At 37.0% G+C, this 15,955-nt stretch overlaps 1 protein-coding gene across 2 annotated transcripts in view; it reads right to left on the reverse strand.

Annotated features, from left to right (window-relative positions):
• Positions 1 to 582: 582 nt before the first annotated feature.
• The window catches only part of RTP4 (receptor transporter protein 4), a 139,543-nt gene continuing 124,170 nt past the window's right edge, over positions 583 to 15,955 (reverse strand). Inside the window, exons 2-3 of one of the 2 annotated variants that reach the window (XM_059163178.1) lie at positions 15,832 to 15,933; positions 583 to 786 (exon numbers count right to left, since the gene is read on the reverse strand). In XM_059163178.1, coding sequence (XP_059019161.1) covers positions 717 to 786; positions 15,832 to 15,933 — 172 coding nt within the window. In that variant the 3' untranslated portion in view covers positions 583 to 716. Of the gene's footprint in view, positions 787 to 14,315; positions 14,785 to 15,831; positions 15,934 to 15,955 lie in introns of those variants that run through there. The other variant, XM_059163177.1, reaches the window with a different exon arrangement.

Consider the following 15,955-nt stretch of genomic DNA (forward strand, 5'->3'; position numbering starts at 1 on the left):
ATAATGTTTGCATTGTCTGGATTTTGCTGATCACATTCCTATGGTATAGTTAACCAAGTTCCTCTGGTCTCTATATTTCCTGTAAATTGGCGGTTGACTCTGGACCCTTTACCAGATTTGGATTCACCCCTTCTTCCTCTTTGTCCTCCCCTCCTTCTCTTCTTTCTTCTTTCCCTCCTCCTCCTTCCCTTTAGGCAAGACCATTTCATAGGTGGAATTATGTTCTATCTGGAACAAAACAGAGACTGATGGTCTCTCTGTGATGTTAACAATGCTGACAATAAGTTAACTTTTTAACAGTTACAAAATGATAATACTCTCTTGTTCTTTCTTTATTATCTAATGCTGCTATAATGAGAAACTATTCTTTGGTTACCTAGTAGAAAAGGTTATTTAGAAAAGACAAGACAAATGCTTGCATTTTTCCCATTACTAGTTTTAAAAATAATGAATTTGTTCCCTAGCATCCTCCCATGGTAAAACAAAACACAACACAACAAAACAACAACAACAAAAACTTATGGATTTAAGCATATTTAATATGTTTCAACCAATTTCAGTTATTATTCTCATTGATGTCCAAATTGTCCCAATTTTGATCAATGGAAGCATGATCAGGTACTTCAGTACATGAGTCCTTTAAAACAACTTTCTTATGTTTATATCTTTTTTATGTTATGGCATGCTGTTCCAGAATCATCTATATATTTCTTGTCTCAAACCTGGAGAGAGCACTCCAGGACCCAAAGATTCTTGTTGTTACTGGTTTGGTCATGGTTTGTAGGCCTTTTAAGAAGACAGAGATATGTTTTTTCAGAAAAGATAAAACACTTCAAAGATTCAGAATAACAGTTCTAATTCAGATTCCACACTACAAAATATTTTACTTAACTTTTTCAAGCTTACATCTATAACTTCTTTACTCCACAAAGAGAATTTTACTACTCAAAGATACCAAAGATGATAGTATTAAAATCTCAAATAATGACTCATTTACCTTATCCCACAATACATACAAAGCACTATTAGAATCACCATACTAGTAGTACTACCAATAATATAATTATTGAAAGGAGTTTGAAACATTTTAAAGTTACTTTAATCCTTACATTATATTGTTATGCCCCAATAATGGGTCCATGATTAAAGGAGCAAGACTGATACAAAGCGAAGGTCAAGCAAAGCTTTATTTCACATCAAGCATCAAGAATCTAACTGAACATTTGGGGCCGCACCTCTTACAAGAGAGGGCAACCGTTCTCTGTTTCACAGTCTAGCTTTTAAGGGCAAAGGCCATGCAGTCGGGCCTGGTCACACACAGGTGACCAATAAGATTGTAACACACACAGGAAACTCCACAGTGATACTAGGTGACCAACTGAGTTACAATTTACCCTAGTAGACATTTGACCCAGCCTATTACACCTTGATTAGGATTGGCATCAAAAAGGGTCCCCAAGGGGGCGGGTACACTCCTTGGTAACCAGGGAGACAGTATGCATCCCCCCACTGATCAGATGTCTCCACTTGGCCTGACCAACCCCGTATCTGGGCTTTGTTACCTGGAACTGGTTTCCGGGACTTGTATCCAAGTAAATCTTCTGGGGGAAGGGGAGCAGGGACACTTTCTAAATAGGTCCTTACAATATCCTCACCAGGGATGTACAAATTTATGTTGTACAGTAGCTTGAAAAAATTTCTGTCTGTACAATTATGTCATCAATAGATACAGAATAAATTCATTTATTTATTGTTTTCAACTTATTACTGTGTTCTTGACTTCAAATTCAAGTTTTATAATTTTATTAGACATCCTCAAAGTACTATATTAAACACTTTAATATGAAAAAAAAGTTCAAAAAAAGAAAAAAAAGAAAGGAGAAAGAAAACATTTTCTCATATAATCTTTTTGACATCCATTTTGGCATCTGCCTTCAGCTTAGTGGGATCGAGCCCCATGTCAGACTCCCTGCTCAATGGGGAGAGTCTGCCTCTCCCTCTGTCTGCTGCTCTGCCTACTTGTGTGCTCTCTGTCTCTCTAACAATTAAATAAATCTTTAAAAGAAATAAAGGATGAAAGAAAGAGAAATAAAGGGAGAAAGAAAGAAAGAAAGAAAGAAAGAAAGAGAGAGAGAGAGAAATAATCTTTCCTGTCTTTTCTTTCCCATTAAGGGAAGTTGACTTCATAGAGAGCAATGATACTCACCTGAAATCCTTAAAATTTCTCTATTTCCTATGGATCAAGTATAAACTTCTCATTTTGCCAAACTAAGACTTTTACAGTACTGCCTCTAACTCTTTTTCAGGACTCACATTTCCCTATTTTCATTATTATTTTTATTAACATGTAAGGAAAATTCATTTAAAGTTAGATAAAAGGCTTCCATAAAGTATAAAGGCTCACATAGAGCTAGGATTTTTTTTTTTTTTTTTTTTTTTTTTTTGCATTTCCACCAATCAATGGAGATACACTGAAATATATTGAGTATTGATAGGACCTTCAAAAAAGTCATGCCCTAGTGGCAGGGTTGAATTAGCCCCATAGTAAAGGTTGTTCTGGACTCTATAACAAATCTTAAAAGTAAGCCTCAGAATAATCAGATCAATCTGCAAGTAACTTAACTATAGGCCAAAATACTCTTTAAAGGAGTACAACTAAATAAACAACCAATAAATATATAAGATCAGGTATCCAATGAAAATTTTCTAGACATGCAAAGAAATATGAAAATAATTATTGATAATAAGAAAAAGATAAATTACTAAAAACATACTCAGAAATGACAGCTATGATGGAGATAGCAGATAAGGAACTTGAAACAGCTATTATAAATATTCACAAAGATGTAAAGTAAAACACAAATAGAATAAGGGAAAAAGTGGGGGACATTAAAATATATCTAAATGGAACTTTTAGAGATGAAAAATATATCAAAAATTAAAAATACACTAAAAGAGATTTATAACAGATTAGACAGTGCAGAAGGATAAAATGGTGAACTTGAAAACATGGCAATAGATGCTATCCCAAATGAATAGCACATAGAAAAAAAGACTGAAACAAGTGAACAGAGCCTCAGTGAGTGTGGGACAATATCAAATTGTCTAGCATACATAAATTGGAGTTACTGAGAGATAAGAGAAAGATGAAGACAAATAAAGATTTGAAGAAAGAATAACAAAAGAATTGTTCCAAATATGATGAAAATTTGGGGAACCCAGAGATCCAAGAGTTTTGATAAACTCCAAGCAGAATAAATATTGATCATTCACATTAAAAAATGCACACACACACACACGAGCATGTGTGCATCTGCATGCACACATACACACAACAGCAAGCCATTATCAAATTGATAAACACTAGAGAAAAAGAAAAAGAATTTTAGTAATCAGAGAATAAAGACATAATATACTGAGAGGAATGAGGATAAGAATGACAGACTTCTCTTTGGAAATGACACAAGCCAGGAGTCAATGGAATGGAGAGAAGTGGTCAACCTAGACTTCTAGAACTAGAAATAAAAATATTTTCAGACTAATGGAAGCTTAGAAGTTGTGTCATTAGCAGGACCACACCACAAGAAATGTTAAAGGAAATCCTTAAGGTAAAAGAAAAATAATTCCTTCAAACTGCATCGCTTCTCCCTTTGTATGATTTTGTTGTTTCCTTTACTGGGTCCACTGATCTGTCTTATTTTAATGGTTCCATATTATTTCTGCCATGAGATATAGGATATATTGCAGACCTAGCCACTTAACCTGAGGTCAGGTTGGTTAAAACAAGTAAAGTTTATAAATGTAATATAAAGAAATATAATAAAGGTTAATAACTTGCATCTGGGTGGCTTTGCCTTCAAAGTCCTAAAAATACATGTAACCGTCCAGAGGCCATCCTCAATGTCAACTTGTTTAGCTCTTTCTCATAGACAGTTTACTCCTCTGTCCTCATATGGTTCCCTTTTCCATGTTCACGCAATCCATTGTTCACATTGAAGCCAGAGTGAACATCTGAAGCTCAATCTGACAAAGCCACTCCCCTGGTTAATATCTTTCCATTCTCTTAAAGCCTGAGCCTCTTATGCTTCCTGTGATCTTGAATAATCCAGTTTTGCCTATTGCTGTAGCATCATCTTTCATCATTTGCTGATTGCAACTTTTAATTCACCCATTAAACAACTGACAGTTCTTGAATGTTCCATGGTCTCTTTTGCTTTCAGAACTTTGTTGAGATTGTTCTTTCTCAAACATTGTCCCCCTTCTTCCATGTCATCTGTCATCATGTCCCTAATGAACCCCCTCAAACATCTCAAGCCTGGATTAAGTACTCTTACCCTGTCCCTAAGCCTTTGGTAGTACTAATCATACTAAATTATAATTGCTTGCTTACTTCTGCCGTCTCAATTGAGACTGTGAGCAACTTGAGGGAAGGGACTGTCCATTGCCTAGTATAGTACCTGATACATTGTTGGATGCTCCAAGAGATTTGTTGGCTAAATGGTAGCTCTTAATTATTGATTTAATATCATTATTAATTCTTCTAACCCCACTATACCTATCACAGTGCCTGACACATATTAGTTACTCAGGACATTTTACTACATTAAATAGACATTTATATTTACTATGTATCTGACATATTCCAATGCCCTTTTGTAAAAGTGCTTTAATTTAATCCTATCAATCTTCCCACCATGAAGTAGGTTTCATTACCCTCAACTAAAAGATTAGAAAAGTACGATGCCATAATTTTAAATAGCTTTCTCAGGGGCAAATTAATGTCAATAATGGTTTTCCAGTTCAGCTTCCATTTCTAGTTGAAGCAAATACACAATCTAAGAATAAGGAAAGAATAATATGCAACTTCTTTACTCTCTGTTCAGTCTTCCCTTTATCAGATTTATTTAAAGAAAAATAACTTGATGTCTTTGCTACACATTTTCCCAGTAAAAAGAAAGAAAAAAGGAAAAGAGCAAAGGAAACAAAAGAACATTTATTTCCAATGAATATCTGTGAAGTTAATCAAAGTGAAATGAATTTTGAGAAGAAGCAAATTATAGTTCTTTTATGATCAAATGTTTATTTGCAGACATTTGATGGGCCTGAGAGTTGACAAGGAAAATTGATATAATACCACAGGATCTACAATCAGTGCACAGACTGGAAAAAGGATGAAGTGGATGATGACCGTGACTTTGTCTCCTGATTGAGATATAGAATGTTTATGTTTTCACTGTCAAGTTAGAGAGATTAGTTTCTTTAGATGGATTAAGTGGCTGACTATCTTGTATTGTTGGCAAGGGACAGTGAAGGCATCTCCGAATAAATACTTCTCATAAATACCTAAAACATTGTTTGAAATTCATTATGAGGGAATCCAGTCAAACATTTTTTAGAGCAGAGAGTTTACATGGGAAATCCTGTTACAACAGCCCCAGAAGGCTGTGTAGAAAAGCATGCCAGCTTTTGAGATCTGCTTTCTCCCTCTGCTGATAACTTGTTCTGTGACTCTTGGAACACAAGCAGCAGGGCTGTTTTTTCTCCTCTGTATAATGAAGAGTGGAAGCACCTAACCTCTATGTTTAATCAGCATTACCATTGCTGCGTATCTTAGGGTGATCAGTGATCATATCATTGCATTAGGCCGACTTATCTCTGGTTCCTTCCTTCCTTCTGGTTCCCAGCTTCCTCCCACTATCGGCACTGCTGTGTAGACCACTAGATGACCAGGAGGTGGTCGTAGGTTTGTGGAAATTATATAAATCAGGAAAATCCTAATTATTCCTCTTTATTTCTCTCCACTCCTTTCGGTATTGTCTTGGATATTGAGGGTATGTTGCTAACTGGAAAACAATACTGCTCTTCAGTGAGCCACAGTTTCACCATCTTTAAAATGGGATTCATAAAATGTACTTCTCAGTCTTCATTGCAGGCTTCTTTTTCCTCACCTTAAATTATAGGTGAGGTGTCAATGGTCAGTGCATTTGCAACAGTGTTGAACCAAATGCCTGGCACAATATAGGGAATGTAGAAATTACTTTCCCAAGTTTTGCTTTTCTGGACTTAGTTGCACATCAAGTAAAATCAACATACATATCCTTATACCAAACTTGTCCAATATAAATGTGTAGTGCCTGACTTTTGATGGTTCCTCATGTCTAGAGAAATAAACCAATTATATTTTCTTGAGACAACCACCTCTCAGTAACCATGGCTCCTTCTGTAGAGCTTGACTTCTCTTACATGTGTAGAGTGAAGTAGTATCTAACTAGAGATAGGTTGCCTTAATGAGAAGTTGCTTTTAATTACAACTCTCATTCTTGAATTGCCTGTCCTGATTTGAAGAAACCCACTTTGCCAAGGATCCCATTGGTACTCCCTGACACCAAGAAATCTTAAATGGCTGGGGTTAGAGGGCCTGACAATGGTGTTAGTTGCTGTGTCTGATTTCATGTGACAGTTAATTATAATGTTCATTCAGAAAAAAAAGAAGCTTGTTGTCATAGTGATAGCTGACTTCCCAAATAGGATGCATACCTCCAAGATGAAAGCATCTGCCTGCACAGAGCCAAATATCAATTTATTGTGTATACTGTAGAAATAATTGAGTGTACTTCAGGTAGAAAAAATTTGATATGGACAGAGTTTCCTGTGCTTATGTCATATTGTATCTTCTCAACCATGATTTTTCCTCTGATTTCCATTTCCTTTTTTAAGAATGTTACTTTTCAGGGAATTGACTATATTCCAGGGACTAGAGGTGACACTGCTTCCTCATATCAAGGAGGCCTTGAAGGCACAGAAGCCACTAAGGGGAATGTAATCTAGTAGCCAAGTCTGGGGGCCACTAGGGCTTTATCACTTGTGTAGGTAAGAAAGACCCCAGCTAGAGCTCCTGAACCAAATATTTGAATTGAAAACTGGGGGAAGGGGTATATTGAGTTTTTTCACCTTTCTGATTGTCCTGGTATCTCCAGCTTGCCAATCTCAAAATTCCAGCAGATATGCTATGAGGTAAATTCAAGCTTTTTGTCCAATTTTTATTATGGAGTAGAACAAACACCCTGTCTTGTGTTCACATTGAAGGATCAGGAAAATCAGAAGGAAGAGAAGGTAATGGTCATCAGACAATATCTACAAGTCAAGTACTATCCTAGGACCTTTCATATCCATCTCCCTTGCCAAGTACAAGAAGGAAACACTCTTCCAACAGTTATGTGGCCAGTGGGGGAAAAAGACCAGAATATTCCCATAAGCTCTTAAAACCATCTATTTTCTATGATCCCCAAGTGCAGAACTGGCCCAAGTTAGTCATTTCTCTGCGTGTCTCTCCCTCATCTACACTAGCAACTGTGAGACTCTTAGAAACAAAATATATTTTCCAAATGAGATGCAGGGAGAGAATGGAGTAGACACAGTTATAGAACAGAAAATTAATTATTGGACCATATTCATAGATAGGTTGTCTGATTATTTTGCCCACAAAAACTTCTACTTGTAGGGTATAAGAAAAAAATACTGGACTGAAAGCCTGTAATATGAGTTTTGGCTTTGGGTTTTTTATTTGCTGACTCTGTGACCTAAGGCAAGCCACGTTTCCTCTCTAAGCTACAATTTCTCCCACTTACAATTCAGGGGGTGGAACTAGGTCAGTGACTCTCAGATGGAGAGGTAGATAAAATATATTACATGTAAGAATCATAGAAGGGAATTTGAGGAAGATGGTACAGTTTTACATTCTTACTAAATCCCCTTATAAGAGAGATAAAGCAAATGACTACTATAACAAAACTGAAATCTCACAGAAATCACATATAATCCCCACAAACTCCCAATATAGGCAGAATATATTAAAAACTGTGGGAGGACAGGAAGGTAAAAGAAAGGAACTTATAAATGCCTGAAGAGCCAGAGGAGTCCCAGATAGCCAATAACCATTCCCTGAAAGCTTGACTGGTTGAGAACAGTGGTTGAAAATGAGAGGGTGTTTTTGTGGGCTCAAATTTACTAGTGAAAACAGGGAGCTCACAGGGAGCTCACAGGAAGCTCAAATACACCAGAGTAGTCTAGGATCTATCAGCTACTGAAACTAACCAACCAAATACTCCTTCTAGGATAAAGCCCAGAATGGAGGATGAACTGCTGAAGGTAGAATCCACATTCAGCAGGACAGGGACAATTGGGACAAAGAAATGAGAAACCTTGGGTAGAATGGAAAAAGCGGGGGAATGTCAGAAGATTCTAGAAAATATGAAGAAATTGTCTACCCAAACTTTCCATTTTCTAAAAACAAAAGAAAACGGGGCTCTGGATCCAAGAAGCTAGGAAGACTCTTCTGACCTCTTTCTCTTTCTAAGAGTATGGAACTATGGTTTCCAATTCAGTAGCCATTAGTCACATCTGGCTATTTTACTTTTAGCTAATTAAAAGTAAACAAAACTAAAATTTAACTCTCTGTCATGCTGGCCATATTCCAAGTTCTTATTAGTCACTTGTGGTTACTATATTATACAGAGAAGGACATTTCCATCACAGCAAAAACTTTTATTGGACAGTGCTAGCCATCTAAGATGTAGCCTATATCAACAGAATGAAGATAGTCAAACCCAACTCAAAGTCACTATATGGTAAAAGAGAATAAGCAAAATAATGTACCTATAGAAAAAAAAAGGATTGACAAACTTATTGCCTAAAGATAGTCACCTAAAACAGATAATAAGTATTTTACATAGATCATAAAAATTTTGGTTTTATGTGCCATCTAACCTCTGATACAAGTACAGTTCTGCCAGTGTAGAGCAAAATCAGCCACAGACAGTAAGTCAAAAGAGAGGTGTGTCCATGTTGTAATAAAACTGTTTGCAAAAACAGGTAGGGGCTGGATTTGGACTACTGGCCATAGTTTACCAACCTCTGCTTTAGGCAATAAAGTATGTCAAAAAGACATGGGGAGATAGAGAGGAGAAGGGAGTTGGGGGAAATTGGAAGGGGAGGTGAACCATGAGAGACTATGGACTCTGAAAAACAATCTAAGGGTTTTGAAGGGGCGGGGGATGGGAGGTCGTGGTACCAGGTGGTGGGTATTATAGAGGGCACAAATTGAATAGAGCACTGGGTGTGGTGCAAAAATAATGAATACTGTTATGCTGAAAATAAATAAAAAATAAATTAAAAAAAAAGATTTAACAAACTTGAAAAAAAAAGACACATTCACAAAACAAAGGAAAATTGTAACTTAATCATCAAAATCAGCTACAAGAAAAGAAGAAAAACACGTCAAGCCTTTAGTCTGTAAATATAGTAAATGTAGGGCATGGAGAAAAATCAGGAACATTGACTCTATCTTAAGTTACAAAGAAATCCTCAGTAAATTTCAAAAAAGAGAAAAATATAAACAATATTCTCTAACTACAATATATTAAAAATAAAAATTAAATAAAAAATAAGACTCTTCTACCTAGAATTTTTTAAGTGTTATTAAGTAATTTGTGGTTCAAAGAAAAGATAAAAAACAAAATTGCAGAATTTCTTGAAAAAGAACTGAACTGACCACCACATGAGTCAGAATCTATGAAAAACAGCTCAAGCAGATACCAAAGAAAATTTTTTTTGTTAAGTGCCTATTTAAATAAAAACTAATGAAAGAAATGAATTAAGTAAGAGTTTAGAAGAAGAATAAGAAAATAAGCTAGAAGAAAAAATAATGTGGGTCAAGGCAGAAATCACCAACAGAAAATGGAAAACCAGGAAAAGTAATAAATAAAGGTAAAAATATGGCTCTGTGGGAAAAAAAAAAATCAACAAGATGTTTAAAGCATTAGCTAAGCCAATGTTTCATAAAAGAGCAAATTATAAATATATAAAATTAGAAATGATTTAAAAATAATTTTAAAAAACAAGATATTTTTAAATTCTGAAGGTAATTTATAAGTCTAGCAGAAACATTGGAAAATTCTGATTAAATAGTTTTCTAGAAATTATGATTTATGAAATTTTACTCCAGTAGAGATAGAAAAATCTTGAAAGACCAATTACCATAAAAAAATATAGAGCTATTATATTTAAAGAACAGAAAAGTTCCAGGACCAGGTTGATTCTATTTTTGTAAATAGACTATGTTCCCCATGAAGGTATCTTCACTTCCATTGTACACCCCTTACAATTTTGAAAGCTTTCTTAAACATAATGGTCTCCATGCATCAATACTCTGAAATTTATGTCCTTACACACTTATTAGATGCATTCTGTGAAATTGATGTTGTGGGGAGCATACAGCAACAGAGGTATCATGGGGTGTCATGGGGTAGCATAAGGCTGTATCAGCCAAGTTTCAGAAGCCTGAAACCAGCAGAAGTGCAAACTGAAATGTGCATTTGATCTCAAATCTGATTTCAAATCCTCAAGTCTGAGGAAATACTGTGATCTGAATCTTTCTGTTCTTGCCCCTGATCTTCCCAAGTCAAGATATCTTCCTCAAAGGATATTGGGTAAAAATGGTGGGTTGGAAATATGTATGTTGTTTTGCTCTATTCTCAAAACCCATTAAAACAATAGTAAAGTGATATATTTTAAAAGGCAAACATTCTTAAGAGTGGAAAAGTGAAAAGAGACAAAGCTACAAGCAACAAAATTTTAGAAAGTGAAATGCAAATGAATGGGTACTAACTAATTTAGTAAACCAGGAAAGCTAAACCTTAAACCAACACTGGTAGAAGTTGAAAAATAACCTGTTTATATGAAGAACCTCTCAAAAATATATGAATTCACATCAAGTACTTCAGAACTTGAGAGTGAACAGTCTTGTTTAAAGTCTGTTTATGACTCAGATAGATCTCTAAATCCCCTCCTCCATACCTTATAGCCAGGCACATACCCATCCCCATTTTGGTAGAAACTTGGAAATGTATTCTCTGGATAGGATACAACAGATGTACCCTAGACTAAAAGATATTGGGCACAATTGAGAGTAGGATACAATTCTGAAATCAGGGGTAGCAAGAAAATATCTGTATCCTAAATGGTGACATCTCCAGCCAGCTCTGCTAACAAAGCTCTAAGAATGTCAGCTCCATGAAACCACTGTGTTCCGCAGTGTAAAACTGGACAATTCTTCTCCCAAAATATGATCAGCCAAAGAGAAAAATTTATAGATACTGATATAAAATGACTCAAACTTATCATTAAAGTCTGCAGGCAATAAGTCACACCCATGAGCCCAAAGCTTCTAATAAACATTTCTAGTGATCTAGGCTATTTCATCTATATGGTGCCAAAGGATGAGCATCCATCTCTAACTTGAAATACAGAGAACAAAATACACACAATAGAGATGTCTGTGTGGCTCAGCCAGTTAAGTTTAGCGTCTACCTTCCGCTCAGGTCATGATACTGGTGTCCTGGGATTGAGTCCCTCATTGGGCTCCTTTCTCAGCAGGGAACCTGCTTCTGCCTCTATCTGCAACACCTCCTGCGTGTGCTCTCTCTCTCTCTTCTCTCTTTCTGACAACCAAATATAAACAAAATCTTAAAAAAAAAAAAAAAAACACCACACATAAACACAATAGGCACCTTAGAAAAGACAGATTAAATAAATAAAATCTTAAAAAAGAAAGCATACTAAAAGACAAAGAAGAACTTGGAAATTGAAAATATGACAGTAGATATATAAAAATTCAATGGAAGAAACAGAAGTTAAGGATGAAGATGTATACTATAAAATAGAAGAAAATGACAAATAGAAAAGCAGGAAGGAAAGGTGAAAAATAAAAGGATCAGTCCTTGAGGTCCAATATCTAAATAATAGGGTTTCCAAAGGAAGAGAAGAGAGGGAATGGGAGGAGAAAAATACCAACTAAATAGGTCAGGAAAAATTCCCAGAACTGAATGACATCAGCTTCTAGATTGTGAGGACCTGCTAAATACCGAATGCAGTGGATAAAAATACCATAATAGTGGGAGAGGGAGGGAAGGAGGGAAGGGGAAAGAGAGAAAGGAAGAAGAAGGAAGAATAAGAGAAGAGAAAGGGAGGAGTGGAAAGAGAGGGAAAATTTCAATAATGTACAAAAGGTCGTGAGGTCGTGAATTGTAGTAGTTTCAGGGTCTGTCAACAGCCACACCAGAAGGAAGATCATGGAGGGGATCCTTCAAAATTCTGAATGGAGTGATTCCCAAGTTAGAATATCATACCCAATTCAACTGTCAAGTATGAGAATAAAATAAAGACATCATCAAAGATGTAAGTTCTCAAAATTTTACTTACTGGATATTTTTTGTCAGAAGCTCTACTCTGTCAAAGGATGCACTTCCTTTAAATAAGGAAGAAAACAAACAAAAAAGAAGGCGTGGATACAGAAACAGAAGATCCAACATGCGGGAAAGGAGTCTTAATGATGACTGAAAAGGCAGATCCTAAGGTGTTACTGTGTCTTCAGTCAAAAGGCCAAAATTAGCAGGTTGGAGCACAACAGAAGGCCTAAGAAGGACTTCTTCAAAAAGATAAAATTTATGGAATAACTGATGTTTTTGAACATTTTGAGATGAGAGTGGAATGCTTGACAGAGGTTTGGGTGAACTGGTGTTACCTACATGGAAGAATAAGCAAATTAAAAAAAAAAAATACAAGACAATTATTAGCTCTAAAGAAAATAAAAAGTTGGGGTATCTGGGAGGCTCAGTTGGTTGAGTGTCTGACTCTTGGTTTCTGCTCAGGTCATGATCTCAAAGTCACAAGATTGAGCCCTGCATTGGGCTCCTCATTCACTCAATGTGGGGTCTGCTTGAAATCCTCTCTCCCTTTTCCTCTGCCTCTCTTTCTTTCTCTCGCAACTAAATGAGTAAATCTTAAAAAGGAAAAATGCAAAAAAGAAAACAAAATTATTTAGAAAGGAAAAATGATCAATGAATACTGCAGGATTCAGCTGGGAAATGTGTAGAGTTATTATTACTATATTATTAATAAATAAACTACTTATTATTGTTAATAATAATTATTAATAAACCCAGAACTCTGGCCTGCCCAAATCAGATGCAATTGTAATGAGAAGACTTGAGTGGGCAGGGTGGATGTGTATATGTAATTATGGAAGAGTGGGCAGGCGGGGGCGGGGAACTAGAACATCTAGAAGGAGCAATTTCTGGAACAAAACAAAACAAAAAACAAACCTAGTTAAAGTAGTTGAAGCTGCTTCTGGGGAGGAGACTCTAGAGGGCAGGCAAAAAGGGGACTACTTCTCTCTGAAACCAATCTGGTGAGATCATTGACTCTGAATGTGTAATTGTGTAATTTTTTAAAAAGATTTTTATTTATTTATTCGATAGACAGAGATCACATGTAGGCAGAGAGGCAGGCAGAGAGAGAGGGGAAGGGAAGCAGGCTCCCCGCTGAGCAGAGAGCCCGATGTGGGGCTTGATCCCAGAACCCTGAGATCACGACCTGAGCCGAAGCCAGAGGCTTTAACCCACTGAGCCACCCAGGTGCCCCTGTAATCGTGTAATTTTGATTAAAGCAGTGCATAAGCATACTAAAAAGCAGAAGCAAAGCTTCTCAAATAAGCCGTGTGCTCTCTGCCTGTGGATCTTCTGATTTTAAAAGGTTTCTAGGCATGCTAAGACACAGTGTGTTTTTCTCACCACTACGGGGACAATGTGAGAGACATTGTGTCTGGGAATGAAATTGCCCCACCAACCCTGTTATAGCAACCAGTGTTCAAGAACAATCACAGTTTTTACAAATGCAAACCTGGCACAGTTTCTCTGAGCATTTTTTCCTTACTGCTTAGGCTGGGATTCCTATTTAGCTGCATCTTTGGTGAATGGATGGAAACGAGATTACCAATAGACAAGGACTACTCAGGAGAAGCATCCAGACATGTAACCAGATGGCGGTTAGCAAGCCTGGGATAACCAGTAGTCAGCAGAATGTAAATAACAGCAATGACAACTATCACATGACAGTGTAATTTCAAGTTTATGGAAAACTCACAACCTTAGGAAAAAAATATCTGTCAAAATTGAGAAGAACATCATTGTTTCTATTTAACAGGCTAGCTAAAGTATAGACTTTGGGGGATAACAGCCCCCTCTGGGTTCCTAGCCAACGGCCAAGATCAACTGCAAGCTGTGTGGGTGAACCACCTGGAATACCAGCCCACTCAAGCCAGGTAACGACAACCCAACTCCGTGAAAGTCCCCTAAGTAAGAATCACCCCGTTGAGCCTAGTCAGTCCAAAGAACCATGAAATGCAATAATAAATTTTTGTTTTAAGTCACAAAGATTTGGAGTGGTTTATTATACAGCAATCAATATGCACAACAGGGAAAGTCTACTCCAACCCCTTCATTATCCAAACAGGAAAATAAAATCCTAAGACAGAGGGTGGCTTGGCCAAGGTCTCAGAGCAGAGAAGACTCGGGCTTCAGAACTTGGGGACATGGCTCTTCATCAAGGCCATTGAATCTATACTAATGCTATCAATGTCTTCCTCTCCTCCCTCCTCGCTTTCCTCCTCATCCTCCTCTCATCTTCTAGTAACTTTATATCTTGATATTTTCAACTTATGGGAAAGTTTCAAGAATAGTACAAGAAATTCTCATATACCATTCACCTCCACGCTTCGACTGTTTGCATTTTACCTCATGCCAATGTTCTTCTAGAGAGTACATTTTCCTGCGGGGAGGCTGCCCCCAAACCTGATTCCTGCTGAGTGGTTAGTCACTGCTCAGTGCTTCCCAGCAGGCTGGAGAGGAGGAATGGTCACCTGAGGAGGAGAGGGGCGGAGGAGGAAATCTTTGGGAGAAAAAAAGAATGTTAATCAAGAAGGGTGTCAAAAAGGAGAATGGAATCACATAATACCAATTTGTCTCCATCAAGACATTCCTCAGAAGCTCTTCTGTAGAAAACCCACCTGACCTACCGTGTGCATATTGAACTTGAAGTCTGACAGCCCAAATCAGAATCTTGCCACTAGTTTTATGACGGGGCGAGTTCCCTTCTGTCTCTGAGCTTTGGTTTTACTTTTCTGTATAAACCAGATTCAATAAGCCAAGGCACTGAAAAGACTTTGCAAATGATGCAGAGGAAAGGAATTTTAACCACCTGTGTCTGACAGACTGCTTGAAGAGCTTTCTAAAAGTCCTAGTACTATGGCCGCATCTGCAGAAATCCCTATTTAAATGGTCTGGGGTCCAGCACTGTAGGATTTAAAAGATCCCATATAATTGTTAATGGGATGCTAAGGTTGAGAATCTCTGTGATAGACAATAAAGCCGTTGCTCAGGGGCTGCTTGAAGTCCTGGACCCCTCTGGACAAGATGTCCCCTGTCTTGGCCCCTTCCCCACTTCTGCAACCTCTTGGGAGCAAACTAAACCTCAGAGTTAGGAGTATCCTCTATTCTAAACCTTTTCTTTGTCCTTTTCTTTTGTCCTTTTCTCAAAGAATTTGCCCTTTTCTTTGTCCCTAATGATCCACACTGGAAAGATTGCTTCTGGAAAGAGCTTAGTAGGTTCCCAATTCCTCCGCGACTAACCAGAGGTTTTCTGTTTCCCCTGCAGTTCAGCAGCTGCTCTTCTTCCCCTCTAGCTCTTTAAACACCTAATTGTTTGCATGCAGATCTATGTAATTTGGGATTGGCAGGAATTATGACTCATATGCAAATACCTTTGAAAAGAAGTGTGGGAGGGATTTTACATTCCTTGGTGGTCTCGGCAGGGTGAAAGAAGAATTTCCAAGATAAGGCACAACTTTTATTTTTATTACAAAAATATCTTTTGTGATGCATTTGGTTTCTTTTTTTGGGTGGGGGCCTACAAATATTCCAGAAATGAACTACTTACTTTATTTTGAAGTTTAAATTCTTCCATCTTTCTTCTGTCTCTTGTACTTTTGCTCCTTTTTTCCCTCTTTCTTCTTTCCTTTCCCCTTCCTCCTTCCTTCCTCTGTTAAAGAAAAAAAAATATT

The sequence above is a fragment of the Mustela lutreola genome, chromosome 2, assembly GCF_030435805.1.
Source record: "Mustela lutreola isolate mMusLut2 chromosome 2, mMusLut2.pri, whole genome shotgun sequence".
In the NCBI taxonomy this organism is placed as follows: domain Eukaryota; kingdom Metazoa; phylum Chordata; class Mammalia; order Carnivora; family Mustelidae; genus Mustela; species Mustela lutreola.